At 47.9% G+C, this 12808-nt stretch overlaps 1 protein-coding gene across 2 annotated transcripts; it reads right to left on the bottom strand.

Annotated features, from left to right (window-relative positions):
* Window positions 1–389: 389 nt before the first annotated feature.
* LOC136513003 (cyclin-dependent kinase D-1-like) lies at window positions 390–12394 on the bottom strand. Of its 2 annotated transcripts, none has more exons than XM_066507005.1 (7): window positions 12019–12394; window positions 11191–11492; window positions 11021–11129; window positions 5143–5268; window positions 1532–1767; window positions 1140–1451; window positions 390–996 (listed from the first exon to the last, which is right to left on the bottom strand). In XM_066507005.1, exons 1-7 carry the CDS (start codon window positions 12148–12150, stop codon window positions 933–935), a joined length of 1281 nt encoding a protein of 426 aa, XP_066363102.1. In that variant the 5' UTR covers window positions 12151–12394; the 3' UTR covers window positions 390–932. The 2 variants fall into 2 exon arrangements, with proteins under 2 accessions (XP_066363102.1, XP_066363103.1); XM_066507006.1 differs by having other exon boundaries at window positions 390–991.
* Window positions 12395–12808: the final 414 nt, after the last annotated feature.

Raw genomic sequence — 12808 nt, 5'->3', positions numbered from 1 at the left:
CTAAGTCATTGTTGATGAAGACTTGAGGTGACATGGCACTGGGTACAGCCCAATGCTGGTGTTGTTATTCTTATTAGCCTTGCTCTAAAACAAGATGTCATCAAGCTTTGATAAGACTTCAGCAAGTGGTTTGACGTGGGAGATGAAAGATATGCTAGCTCACAATTTTCAGAAATGTTTCAAACTTTCAATCTTATGCTTCACGTACTTGTAATCACGACCTTGTTGCTTGTGTGAGGGTCAAATCTGAGTCAGTGTAGTGTGTTTTCCAATATTCCATTGTATGCTTGATTTGGTTGCCAACGCTATTCCACCGGCATGGCGGTATCTGAGTAATGGAATTTTCCATTTCAGAAAAAGAAGAAAATACACATTGTACTCGGAGGTCAGGAAATCAAAACCACTTTTTTCCCCTTTTTCTTCATGCATTGTTTAATCATCTCACAAGAAATGTCAGATAATATAAGTTGCTCTTAGTTACAATAAAAAATCACTGTACCTAAGGTGTCTGGCTGAAAAATGCTCAAAGCTCAGTGTCCATACAAGAATTGAACGGAAATTGACACCACGGAGAATAGAGGACCAGTAGATCAGATGCTTCAGCACAATCTTGGCAAACACGTACAAACACACATTCTAACTGGAGCAAGCTCTTCTATCCCCCAATTCCCCATAACACACTCATGCATCCCATAGAGCATACTGTTTTAAGAGCCTTCCTTACGGAATTGGTTAGCTGTAATGCCCTATGAGACTCCGGATAAATTAGAATAATCTCTCAGCTCAGTTTCTTCTGTCAGAATCCCTCGGTGCAATTTTGTGGCTTCAATGCAATTCTCTTTTCTGAGTAAATTGTGGAAATATCTCCCAAAGAATATTTTAATAATCAACATTCCAGTAAGAAAAGAATGGTGCATGTAAACATGTTTCTTTTACTCCGCATATCCAAACTCTGGGTCCATATCAAGTTTCCGTTTTAAACGAGACTTGTCTGCGCTGCAAAACAGGAGGTTGACATGTTCAATTATTTCCCACAACATGAGAGCTAAGTACACCGAATCTTATATGCATCGAGAACAGCTGCATTGTTCATATAAATAGTAGTACAAGCTTTACTCAGCAAGGCTAGTGCTGTTTACCTGTTCAATGTTGGCCTAGGTGCAGGTCGTGTGCCAAACACAGCTCCAACATCCACTGACATTGGAATTCTAGAACTCTGACTGGGCATGTCATCTGTATGCCTCATCCCAGAAGGATGCTCGTCCACTTTATCTGCCCTGTGCATACCTTCCATCCCTTCATGCCCTGTCACCCTACGTAACTTTCTGGGCGGGGAGAGCACCACAGGGCCATCCTGCAGGTTCAGATCAGGTATCTTGCTATTCCCTCCTTTCCGCCGTGGCCTTCGAAGCTGTGATGGTCTTGTTGGAGCAGGTAACGATGAAAAGTACCTTAAAACCAAACATAAACATTTGTCATCCATACAAGCAAGAGAACGGAACAGAGTTTCCAATCAGTCATATCGTTGCACCTGTGTTCTAGAGCCTGCTGAGCACTGATTCTTGCTTTTGGATCATATGTAAGCATTTTTGACAGAAGATCCAAAGCATCGTCGCTGGCCATTGGAAACAATGTACGTAGTGGAGGTGCAGCAACATATTGGTATTCAACATAATCAGGAAGATAAACCATGTCAGGCCATTGAGAAGACTTTGGGGTCCCAAGTGCTGCGAAAATCTTCCCAAGTTGATCAATGTCACTAGAACCCTGCAAAATAACTTTTTTTTTACTCAGGTGTCCCTTAATAAAGCTGCTTGAATTGTCGCTACAATAATGGAATTGCCACCCACTGACTATAATATAGTTTCCCAATCGCAACATCTAGGTACATGGTGGGAACGAGCCGTAGCTCGTGTGGCAGAGCTGCTGGTGGTGCAGCGGCCGGTCGTGGGTTTGAGCTCTGCTCGACCCATGATTTCCCACCGGGGTTTTTCCCCATTTTAACAGGGCCTCTCTCGCGTGGAGCTACAAAGGGATTACGACGCGCCCGTCGTCTACGGAGCCTTGGATGGTTTCGGTGATCTCTTCAAGGACACGATCTTGGAATCTAGGTGTAGTTGTAGGATCTGTTTGTGTACTTGAGGTGTGCGTGGGTGTGAGTGTGTGTGGTGTTGGTGTGTGTATCTGGTCATGAACAGATACTACAGTTGTACCTAGATGAGAGGCGCAAAAAAAATCTAGGTACATGGTACACCGTTCAACAAGAAAAACCAAATGATGGTTCTCTGTAGTGCAAACTCTACAGTTTAGTAAAAGTAATTGCTGGGCATCATGCATCAGTAATGCTTGCTTACCGATTTTGTTTTTAAATCAACTTGTTTAAATCATTGTTCAATTTAAATCTCTTGATGCAAGAATAAAGAGAAACAAAACCCTATAAACTAAACCAAGGAGTGCTCGATTGGTGAGAGGCATGCTTCAGGCCCATACTTGAGGTCACTTATTCTATTCACCTCCTGAACAGAATATATAATTTTTCCATTTCTAAATTTGAGAACCATGTCAGCTAAAAAAATTTGAGAAAAACAACACCTTAAGGAGGGATCAGACCAGGACAAGGTGAGCAGAAGTGCAGAACTGTAATATTATGTTGGTTTATTTAAATTCTACAGAATTATTGAATTCAAACAAAAGTGAGAAGTTTCGGCCAGTATAAACTTTTGCTAGGACCACCCAGTAAAGGCCATTACTGCCAAAATTTCGAAGAAATGAAATCATCTACACTATTTCTATGCATGCCTAAAGTCTCCTTTTTGCAAAACAATGTGTCTAGTGACGCACGAAAAAAAAAAGGCAAAAGATCTGATATGCCAATGTGTTCCAGGAGATAAAGCCATTAATAAGAACAAGTATCCTTAATCCCAGTCAAGTGGTAGCTTAACTCAAATCATTTACTGGCCTTCTACATATTCTATACAAGTTTTAGGTTACAATATTTTTAGTTACTAGAAACACGTCCAGAGAAAATGTTACATATTTAAAAAAGGCAAATATATGGAGAGATAAATCTAAGAAAAAAATCAATCTGCTGCAATTTTGCACCCAAAAAGTGAACGGTGCAACAAGATTACTTTTTCTCATATGGATGAAAGATTTTTTTTTTTCATTCCAGATCATATCAACTTACAATTTATGAAAGAAATTGAACACTCTAATATAAACTAAAATAAACAACTTATGAACTTGGACAAAAACTAAACCCATAAAAGGACATGGGTTACCTACACCACCTGTGGAGATACACACATATTTTTAACTTTTTACTTGTACACTTCAAGAGATAATATTTGTTTGCACATATGTATCTTTATTTTTAAATGCACAAATAGATATTTTGCACAATCTTCTTGTAAGATATATATGGTTCATTTGAGAATTCTTTGAACTGTATACAAGACCCGCGCCAGTCCCTTTGGGGTGACACGGGCGGAAGCAGCGCCGCCGCCGCTAACCCCCTCCATCCCCATCCCTCTCCTCTTCGCAGCCGCCCGAGCACGTGGCCGGAAGGCCTCTTCTCTCCCTCATGTGAGCTTTTCCCATAGGCGGCGCAGGGATTGGACATTTCTACAGGCTGGCTACAGCTGGGTTAATAATATCCTTGGCCATTTCTTCTCAATGACAGATTGAGTCCACGAAATTTAAACTATATGCAGAATGATAACTAAGCAAGTAAAAACTTGATTTTCAATGGTAGAATTCCTGAAGAATTTTCGTTAACTAAAAACAACACTTCAACTGCTTTTCTTTTCTTTTTCACTTAAACAAGTTAGGTATTTTACTATTAGATGCTGCTGTCCAAAGGAACTTTGCAAGCATGCACAACCAAGTACAAGAATAAGAACAAGAAAACACAGAGAAATAACACAACTCCCAAGTAATTTATGTGGTGTTAGGCTAGAGCTCTATCCCAACAAAAACAGAATGCATTAGTTCTCCATATAAGAGTTTGCAAGCTCTAGCAGATCCACTGCATGGCAGTGACATTAAGGCCTCCCATCACATGGCAATAATTAACCTTCCAGACAACATGGAAAATGCAAATACAACGAAGAAAAGGTCCCCAGTAAGAACCTTGATAAATCTTACTATGGCCCTTCATGTACGCCCTTTCAAGTAACATATTTTGTTCAAATGCTAATAGGGAAAAAAACAAGAAAGTACTGATACAGATTTTCAAGAAAGCACAATCCATAAAGAATTTGCTTTTAGCTTCTGATGGTTAACACACTGGCCAGGGATAGAAATGCATGGAAATCAGTAATCCACATGCCAGAACCAATACTAGGCTACTGGTCTACTCTTATTACTATTGCTAGGAACTCTTTTTCCTTTTGCTCTTCTACATTTTTTGTCTCTCATGTTGAGTTTCACCTCTAGACTACCCCAACTTGCTTGGGAATAGAAGGCTTTGTTGTTCAAATATCTAAAGATAGTAAAGGGAAGTAGAATTTTATGTTGAGTTTGGCCTAGTGCAGGCCTTCTTTTGAACCCAATTAAAAAATCATACCAGTCATTCACCAGCTGAAACAACCCTTTCACTAGGTCCTAGTGGCGCTCAAAATGTCGAACCAAAATATTATTATGAAAGTTTGTAGAGTATTGTACCCCAAACATAATGCACGTGGATAGTGAGTAGGCAAAATTAGATTCTGATTTAATACATTTGAAGTATGGGTTGCTAAATTTGTTTCTGTTGGCACATCTGGCCAAAAAAATGCTAGGAATTAGTGGCTGGGAGAAATTAAAATCCCATTTTACAGAACCTGTGGTCTGAGTTTTGATCATCACAGAGGCCACTACAGTGGTCTATTAATTATTTAGAAGTTCAAAAGCAGGCTGGTTGCAGCATCAGTCCTTTCACCTAACTAGGAACAGACAGTTTTTCATATCAAAAATAGCCTGGTCCTGCTGCAAAAATGACAGCTGATGTACAAATCTAGTTAACACATGTAGTTAGTGCATCATCAATGAACAGAGACTTTAGCCATGGACATTAACTTCTCAGCATACAAGCATTTCTTTGTCTTAAATGGAGCAGGGTGAATTCCATTGAAAAAATTAACTAACTAAGAGGTTCTTAACCTGGAGAAAGGCTCTGCGAGTTAGCAGTTCAGCAAAAATACATCCAGCAGCCCAAATATCCACCCCAGATCCATACTGCTTCGAGCCAAATAATAATTCTGGTGCCCGGTACCAACGAGCAAAGACCTACATATAAAAATAGTTAAAGTCACATGCCTGCCACTACCAGGACAAAATAAATCTAGTCTAGTTAATAAAGGAATGAAATACAAGGAAAACGCTAAATAACTACTCAACACAGAGAACTAGAGCTGGCCTTTGACTGCATAATAAAATATTCTAAATAGGAACTATGTGTAGAGAAGTATAGGAATCACACCACACACCCAATGTGGGGGGAGGGGGGGGGGTGCTGGATATATATAGCCAGTCACAATACAATACAAGGCAACTAGGCTATGGTTAATCACTATCCTAAAATACATGATCCTGATGGATCCTTTCCTAATGCTAGCCTTCCTAATGAGTCATTTCCTAATACCCGCCCGCAGTCGAAGCGGTAGGAGGATCACGGACGCAGAGGCTGGACCGAAAGTCTGAACAGCTGCACAGGAAGACCCTTGGTCATGATATCCGCGAATTGGTGAGCCGAAGGAACGTGGAGGACGTGAATCTGCCCTAGGGCCACCTTCTCGCGAACGAAGTGGATGTCGATCTCGATATGCTTGGTGCGACGGTGGTGGATAGGATTAGCAGTCATGTAGATGGCGCTAACGTTGTCACAGTAGACCACTGTAGCCAAGGGAACCGAGATGTGAAGTTCCTAAAGGAGTTGCCGCACCCAGCAGCAGTCGGCGATGACATGTGCAACAGCCCGGTATTCGGCCTCCGCGCTGGAGCGGGAGACCGTGGTATGGCGTTTGGATGACCAAGACACCAGATTGTCGCCGAGGAAGACGCAGAAGCCGGAGGTGGAGCGGCGGGTGTCCGGGGAGCCTGCCCAGTCAGCATCGGAGTAGGCGGTGATCTGGTTGACGGGGCCGGTGCCCAGGTGGAGGCCGGCGGAGAGCGTGCTCTTCACATAGCGTAGGATATGCTTGATCAGCGCCATATGCGGCTCACGTGGGTCATGCATCAACAAGTAGACATGTTGAACAGCAAAGGCCAAGTCAGGCCGCGTCGGTGTGAGGTACTGAAGGGCGCCGGCAAGGCTTCGGTACTCAGAGGGGTCAGCCACCGGGGCACCGTCGGTGGCGGACAGCATGGTCCGTGCATCGGCCGGCGTGGCAGTGGGGTGGCACTCGGACATGCCAACCCGTTGGAGGAGGTCGACGGCGTACTGGCGCTGGGACAGGAATAGACCGGAATGATCCCGTGTCACTAGCGATCCCGAGGAAGTGATGGAGGTCGCCGAGATCCGTCATGGCGAACTCCGAGTGGAGGCGAGCCATGACGTGCTGGAGCAGCTCAGGAGATGACGCCGTGAGGATGATATCGTCGACGTAGAGGAGCAGGTAGGCGATGCAAGCGCCCTCTTTGTACACAAAGAGGGAGGCGTCAGACTTGAGGCAGCGAAGCCGATGGAGCGGATGTAGCTGGTGAATCGCTGGTTCCAAGCCCGGGGCGCCTGCTTGAGTCTGTGCAGGGACTTCTGCAGCAAGCAGACGTAGTTGGGGGTGGCCGGGTCGACGAAGCCAGACGGCTACTGGCAGTAGACCGTCTCCTCAAGATGCCCATAAAGGAAGGCGTTCTTCACGTCCAGTTGATGAATGGGCCAGGAGCGTGAGGCGGCGATGCTTGAGGACGGTGCGGATCATCGTCGGTTTGACAACCGGGCTGAAGGTCTCGTCGTAGTCGACACCAGCCTGCTGGGAGAAGCCTGCGGACGACCCAGCGCGCCTTGTGCCGAGCCAGAGTACCGTCGGAGTGGAACTTGTCTTTGAACAACCACTTGTCGGTGACAATATTGGCATCAGGGGGCCGAAGGTACGAGGCGCCAGGTGCCGTTGGCGAGGAGAGCATCGTATTCCGCCGACATCGCAGCCCGCCAGTTGGGGTCGGCAAGGGCGCTACGATAGTTGGCCGGAATCGGGGAGGCCGTCGTGGCGGAGAAGTCATAGCAGTCGACCGGACGCCAGCTACCGGTCTGCAGCCATGTCACCGGGCGCAGAAGGTGGTGGAGGTGCAGCAGGCGATGCTGAGGACGCCGCAGGGGCGCCGGGGGTGCCGCCGAGGGCACTGGAGGCGCGGTAGGGGGTGCCATGGGCGCCGCAGGGGGCGCTGGGGGCGCTATAGGGTGCGCCGGGGATCGTGGACGCCGTTGATAGGTGGCCCCAAAGCGACCAGTCCCGCCCGGACGCGGAACAGGGTGTGCTGACCCGCCCGGAAGCTGCACCGGGCCAGCGTAGATGATCGCCGGGTCCTGGTAATCCAGCAACACAGCTTTGCTGCTGGGAAGAGGCGCAGACGAGCGCTCAACAGTAGCAGGAGGCGGATTGTCAGCTTGGTGGAGAAAGTCCCTGCGTCAAGAAGTCAAGTGATGACAGCACGGAGGCCGCCGACGAAGCTACAGCAAAAGGGAACACAGTCTCGTCAAACACAACATGACGTGACACTGACACGCCGAGTGGCCATGTCCAGGCAGCGGTACCCTTTGTGGGAAGAAGGGTAGCCGAGGAACACGCACGGGGTCGATCGAGGGGAGAGTTTGTGGGATGTCGTGGCATTGAGATGTGGGTAGCAGAGACAACCGAACACACGAAGGGAGGAGTAATCCGGGAGCTGCTGATGAAGGAGTTGGTAGGGGATGACATGCTGTACAGAAGCAGATGGGCGCGGCGGCCAAGGCTTCAGCCCAGTATGGTGGTGGCATGGAGGCGTGGAGCAGCAAAGTGCGGATGGTGTTGTTGATGGTGCGAAGTATGCGTTCGGCTTTGCCTTTTTTTGGGAGGTGTAGGGGCAGGAGAGGCGCAAGCTGATGCCGTGGCTGGAGAGGAAGTCAGTAGTGGCCCGGTTGAGGAACTCGGTACCATTATCAGCCTGAAATGCTTTGGGGATGACGCTGAACTGCGTACGAGCGAAAGCGATGAACTCAACAAGATGGCGATGAACCTCAGATTTGTGGCGGTAATGGAAAAGTCCAACAAAAATGAGAAAAATCATCAAGCATCACAAGATAATATTTGAACCCCGAAGTGCTCAAAATAGAGGATGTCCATACATCGCAGTGAAGTAACTCAAAGATAGAGGTAGTGACAGAAGTAGAGCTACTGAATGGGAGCCGGGTGTGTTTGCCAAGTTGACAGGCATGACATAAAGACCGCGGCTGCTTATTACATGAGATGACAGACATGTTCTGTAGGGTGGCGAGGGCGGAAGGACCCGGATGACCAAGACGATGATGCAAGAGTGTGGCCGAGGTGGTGAGGCTGCAGGTGGGCGGTGGCATGGGGGTGATGGTGTAGAGATCCCCGCCACTATTGCAGCGAAGAATCACGCGTCCCATCTGCAGGTCCTTGACAAAAACCCAGAGCATCAAATTCAATGGAACATGAATTGTCGCGAGTGAATTGACGGATAGAAAGAAGATTGCGCACTAGAGCAAGAGCAACAAGGACATTGTTAAGGTGGAAGGTAGTGTTGGTTGCCGACAAGGTAGAAGTACCACGACAAGATATAGGAATGTTACTGCCATTACCAACAGTAATGAAAGAATCGGAGTGAGGAAGGCGGGAGAGGAGTATACCATCCGAGGGCAACATGTGTGTAGAAGCACCCGTGTCGAGGACCCAAGGGTTTGAACCCTGGAGGGACAGCTGGTTCAGGGCAGCAACAAGACCGGCCTGATTTCAGGGACCAGCGCTCGGCTGAGGAGGGGCGCCGTCGGAGTACTGTGCTGGGGCGAAGGCAGTGTGGGCCTGCGGAGGGGTGCCCAGGACGCCAGGGCCGCTGTGGAGGCCCCACTGTTGCTAGTAGCCGCCCCACTGCTGCTGTTGGCCGCCCTAAGGGGAGAAGCAGAACCAGGGGCCGGCTGGCTAGGGAGGGCCGCGGCTGCCTCCCTGGGACGATCCGCCACCACCGCCACGACCCTTCCGCCGATTGCGATAGCCGCCACCGTTGCTGCCATTGCCAGGACGGGAGCCCTGGTTGTTGCCCGACCGGCCGCCGTGGCCAGAAGCGCCTTGACTGCCCATGGACACATGGCAGGCAGTGCCACAGGAAGGAGTTCCTGCGAGGAGGGGGGTCTAGGAGGTGACCTGGCCCTCGTTGGCAAGGCGAAGCTCCTTGAGGACGAGCTTTTCGCGGGCGGTGGCAAAGTTGGGCAGCGGATTGGAATCCGCGATGTTGTCGGCGGCGCTGGAAAAACGGGGGTTGAGGCCGCGCAGCAGGTTGAGGACGAGCTGCGATTCGATGACGGTATGGCCGACGTCGCGCAGGGCATCGGCCGTGGTCTTCATCTTCTGGTAGTAGGCGTCGATGGAGAGGTCACCCTGAGTCATCGAATGGAATTCGTGACTCATGAAGACGGCGCGAGAGGCCTTGTTCGCCTGGTAGATGCCGGAGATCGCCGTCCACAGCTGACGGGCAGTCTGATCCGAGGCCTCGACGAGATCGAGGACGTCGTCCCCGACGGTGCTGAGGAGCCAATTGCGGACACAGGAGTCAGCAGCAACCCAGGCCGCGTCGGTAGGGCGTGCCTCCTGTGTGCCATCGATGTGCAGGAGAAGGACGAATTTGCCGCAGAGGGAGAGGAAGGATGACCAACGAGTGAAGTTAGGGCGCTTCAACTCGAGGGTGATTCAGCATATGGGATTTGACTGAGATGGTGGCGTAGGGGGGAATGGAAAAGACAGCCGATGCCGAGGCTGAGGATGAGGAGTCGATGAGGGCAGCAGAGGAGTCACTGAGAATGGGAGGGGTAGTCATGCTGGCGGCTTGGCAAGGAGGACCAGTGCCAGGGGGTGGGAGAGGGAGAGAGGGGCGCGACCAGGGTGGTGGCGCAGCAGCGGGAGGAGCGAGTGGGCGATTGGACCTAGGCCCGGACTCATGATACCATGTAGAGAAGTATAAGAATCACACCACACACCCAATGTGGGGGGGTGCTGGATATATATAGCCACAGTCACAATACAATACAAGGCAACTAGGCTATGGTTAATCACTATCCTAAAATACATGATCCTGATGGATCCTTTCCTAATGCTAGCCTTCCTAATGAGTCATTTCCTAATACTATGATTAGCAGAACTTCCAGGTCTGTAATGCTGAGATGAAAACCAGCGATGGTAATTATGTATGAAAAAGGATATCCTTCACAAATGAATAATACACTAGAATCTTCGCTAATCAGAAAAGTTGACTAGCTGGAAGCAACTTCCCAAATAAAAATAAAAATAAAATCAGCATTTTTTCTAGTAGTGCTATGCAAGAAAAACAGCAATCTAAAGCTTGTATATGAAGTAGGATGTCCACTGGGATATCCTGGAAATACACTAAGATCTTCCTCACGTATATGTATTTTGTTCCGTACCAGATTAAGCATTTTTCACTATTTAAGGAAGGCAGCAGTTGCAAAGATACTTTGGTGGCTTAAGATATTGCATCGTTTGTATTAGCAGACAATTTCTAGCAAAAGGGCTATAATAAAGCTCCAAAATAGATTACATTAAACAAAGTACAAAAAGAACTAAAATAAATTTACTGACACAGCTTCAATGATCACTGCTCTTGCAAGGAAATTGCATAGAATCAACAAATTCCGGCATGCACATGTCATGGTTTTCCTTGGTAAAAGGAAAATTAAATCCATTTATCTGAATATGCATCAGAAACATAATGATAAAAGAAGGTGCTCTAAGTGAACCTTGCTTCTGCAACCAGCTTCTAAGTTGAGGGAACAATTAACTAGATGCACATATACACAAGTCTATAAAAATACCTGGTGAGTGAAGTTCCTTCCTGGACTCCCAAACATACGGGCCAGACCGAAGTCAGCAAGCTTGAGCTGCCCATCGGCACCAATGAGTAAATTATTTGGTTTCATATCCCTGCAACACAGCTTATCAAATGCTGTTTTTGTTAGAAGGGGATTAGCAAGATAGTAGGTACCTGTGTAGCACCCATTTCTTATGGCAGAATGCTAGGCCTTTTAACATCATCTGGACATATGATTTTGTGTCAGCTGGAGATAGTATTATGTTCTTATCTTTTATGAGAGCTTCCAGATCAGTCTCCATAAACTCAAATACAAGGTGCAAATTTTCCTTGTAAGGGAAACAATCAATCAGCTCTATAATATTAGGATCTTTCAGCTCCTTAAGTAGTTTAATTTCCCTCAATGCGGTGAAGTTGACACCTTCCTTTTTGTCCTTCCCTATCCGGATTCTCTTTACTGCGACTGTATTTCCAGTCTGTAAAGGAACAGCATCCAGCAACTCATGAACAAAACAGGTCAATCAGAATGAAAAACTACTACTCCCTCCGTTCCAAATTATAAGTCGTTTTGGCTTTTCTAGGTACATTGTTTTTATTACGTATCTAGACATTTTTTAGACCAAAGACCTCACATACATGCGCATCTAGACATAGTATATATCTAAGTGCATAACAAAAGATATGTATCTAAAAAAGCCAAAACATCTTATAATTTGGAATGGAGGGTTTTGCACAGCATGAAGAACAGCTGGAAGACTAATTTGGAATAGCAGTAGAACTACCCGAGTCCGAGTCAATCAAGAGCGAAGCCCCAACCACTCAATGACGCCAATTCACGGGCTACGCCGTGCAAAACCCTCTAACCCCTAAAGCTAAATCCCGCGACCACCCTGGCCACGCTCGAAGCCGCGTGGATCGGACTAGCGAAGCTCTAATTCTCGACTTGGTGGCCTCCCGCATATCAGAAAGGGACGGTTTAGGAGATTGGTGTGGGAAGGGGACCTTGGTATCGATGGCCTTGAAGACGACTCCGTACGTGCCCTCGCCGAGGACCTCGCCCTTCTGGTAGCGATCCGCCAGGAGCTTCCCTCCTGCATCGTCGTCCCCGCTGCCGCTGTTGCCGGCGCTCGCCATGGGGGGCGGGTCCCCAAGCACCTCCGCCTCACACCGGGAGGGCAGCGGCGCGTCCGAGTGGGGCGGCGCGCGCTGGGCCCAGCGGGTCCGGAGGCGACGGCGCGGGAGAAGGGAGAGCACGCCTGGACGAGGCGGGTCGGGTGCGGCTGGCGGCGCGAGCTGTGGTCCGGACTCTCGGCAGCCGCAGCACGCCGTTCGGCGTTCGGCACCGGGGATGAATTGATTTTGGTTTACGTTCACTTTATTGATTCCGGCTCTCTAGGTCTGATTTTTCTTTTCTCGTTTTTTACGAGTATAGTTTCGACCGTTCGACGGACGTCTGGGCAGTGTGAGCCTGTGAGGTGGCTGCGTTCCGTTCCGTTGCCCGTTGGGACCGGTTCTTCGCGCAACCTGCTCCCTGACCGTTGGGACCCATTTGATACTAAACCGAGTAGAGGCATCGCATTTATTATTATTTTATTTATTATTCATAAAATAGGTCAATAATTGGTCGAAGGATTCTATAACGAAGAATGAAATATATATATACGGCCTGTTCGCTGGTTGATTTGGGCTGGCTGGTGCTGGTTTGTTGTGAGAGAAAAATACTGTTGGCTGGCTGGTTTGGGCTGGCTGAAACCAACAAGCAAACAGGCTCGTAGACGGAAGTGAGCATCCA

Source organism: Miscanthus floridulus, chromosome 16, assembly GCF_019320115.1.
Source record: "Miscanthus floridulus cultivar M001 chromosome 16, ASM1932011v1, whole genome shotgun sequence".
NCBI classification, from domain to species: domain Eukaryota; kingdom Viridiplantae; phylum Streptophyta; class Magnoliopsida; order Poales; family Poaceae; genus Miscanthus; species Miscanthus floridulus.
The sequence above is the reverse complement of the archived record's forward strand: the minus strand, read 5'-3'. Positions and strand labels throughout refer to the sequence as shown.

Coding starts and splice junctions, on each gene's coding strand:
- LOC136513003 (XM_066507005.1), bottom strand. CDS start 12,150: ATGGCGAGCGCCGGCAACAGCGGCAGCGGGGACGACGATGCAGGAGGG. Junction 11,493..12,018: donor TCAAGGCCATCGATACCAAG/GTCCCCTTCCCA, acceptor GTTCCTTTACAG/ACTGGAAATACAGTCGCAGT. Junction 997..1,139: donor CCTAGGCCAACATTGAACAG/GTAAACAGCACT, acceptor CCTGTTTTGCAG/CGCAGACAAGTCTCGTTTAA.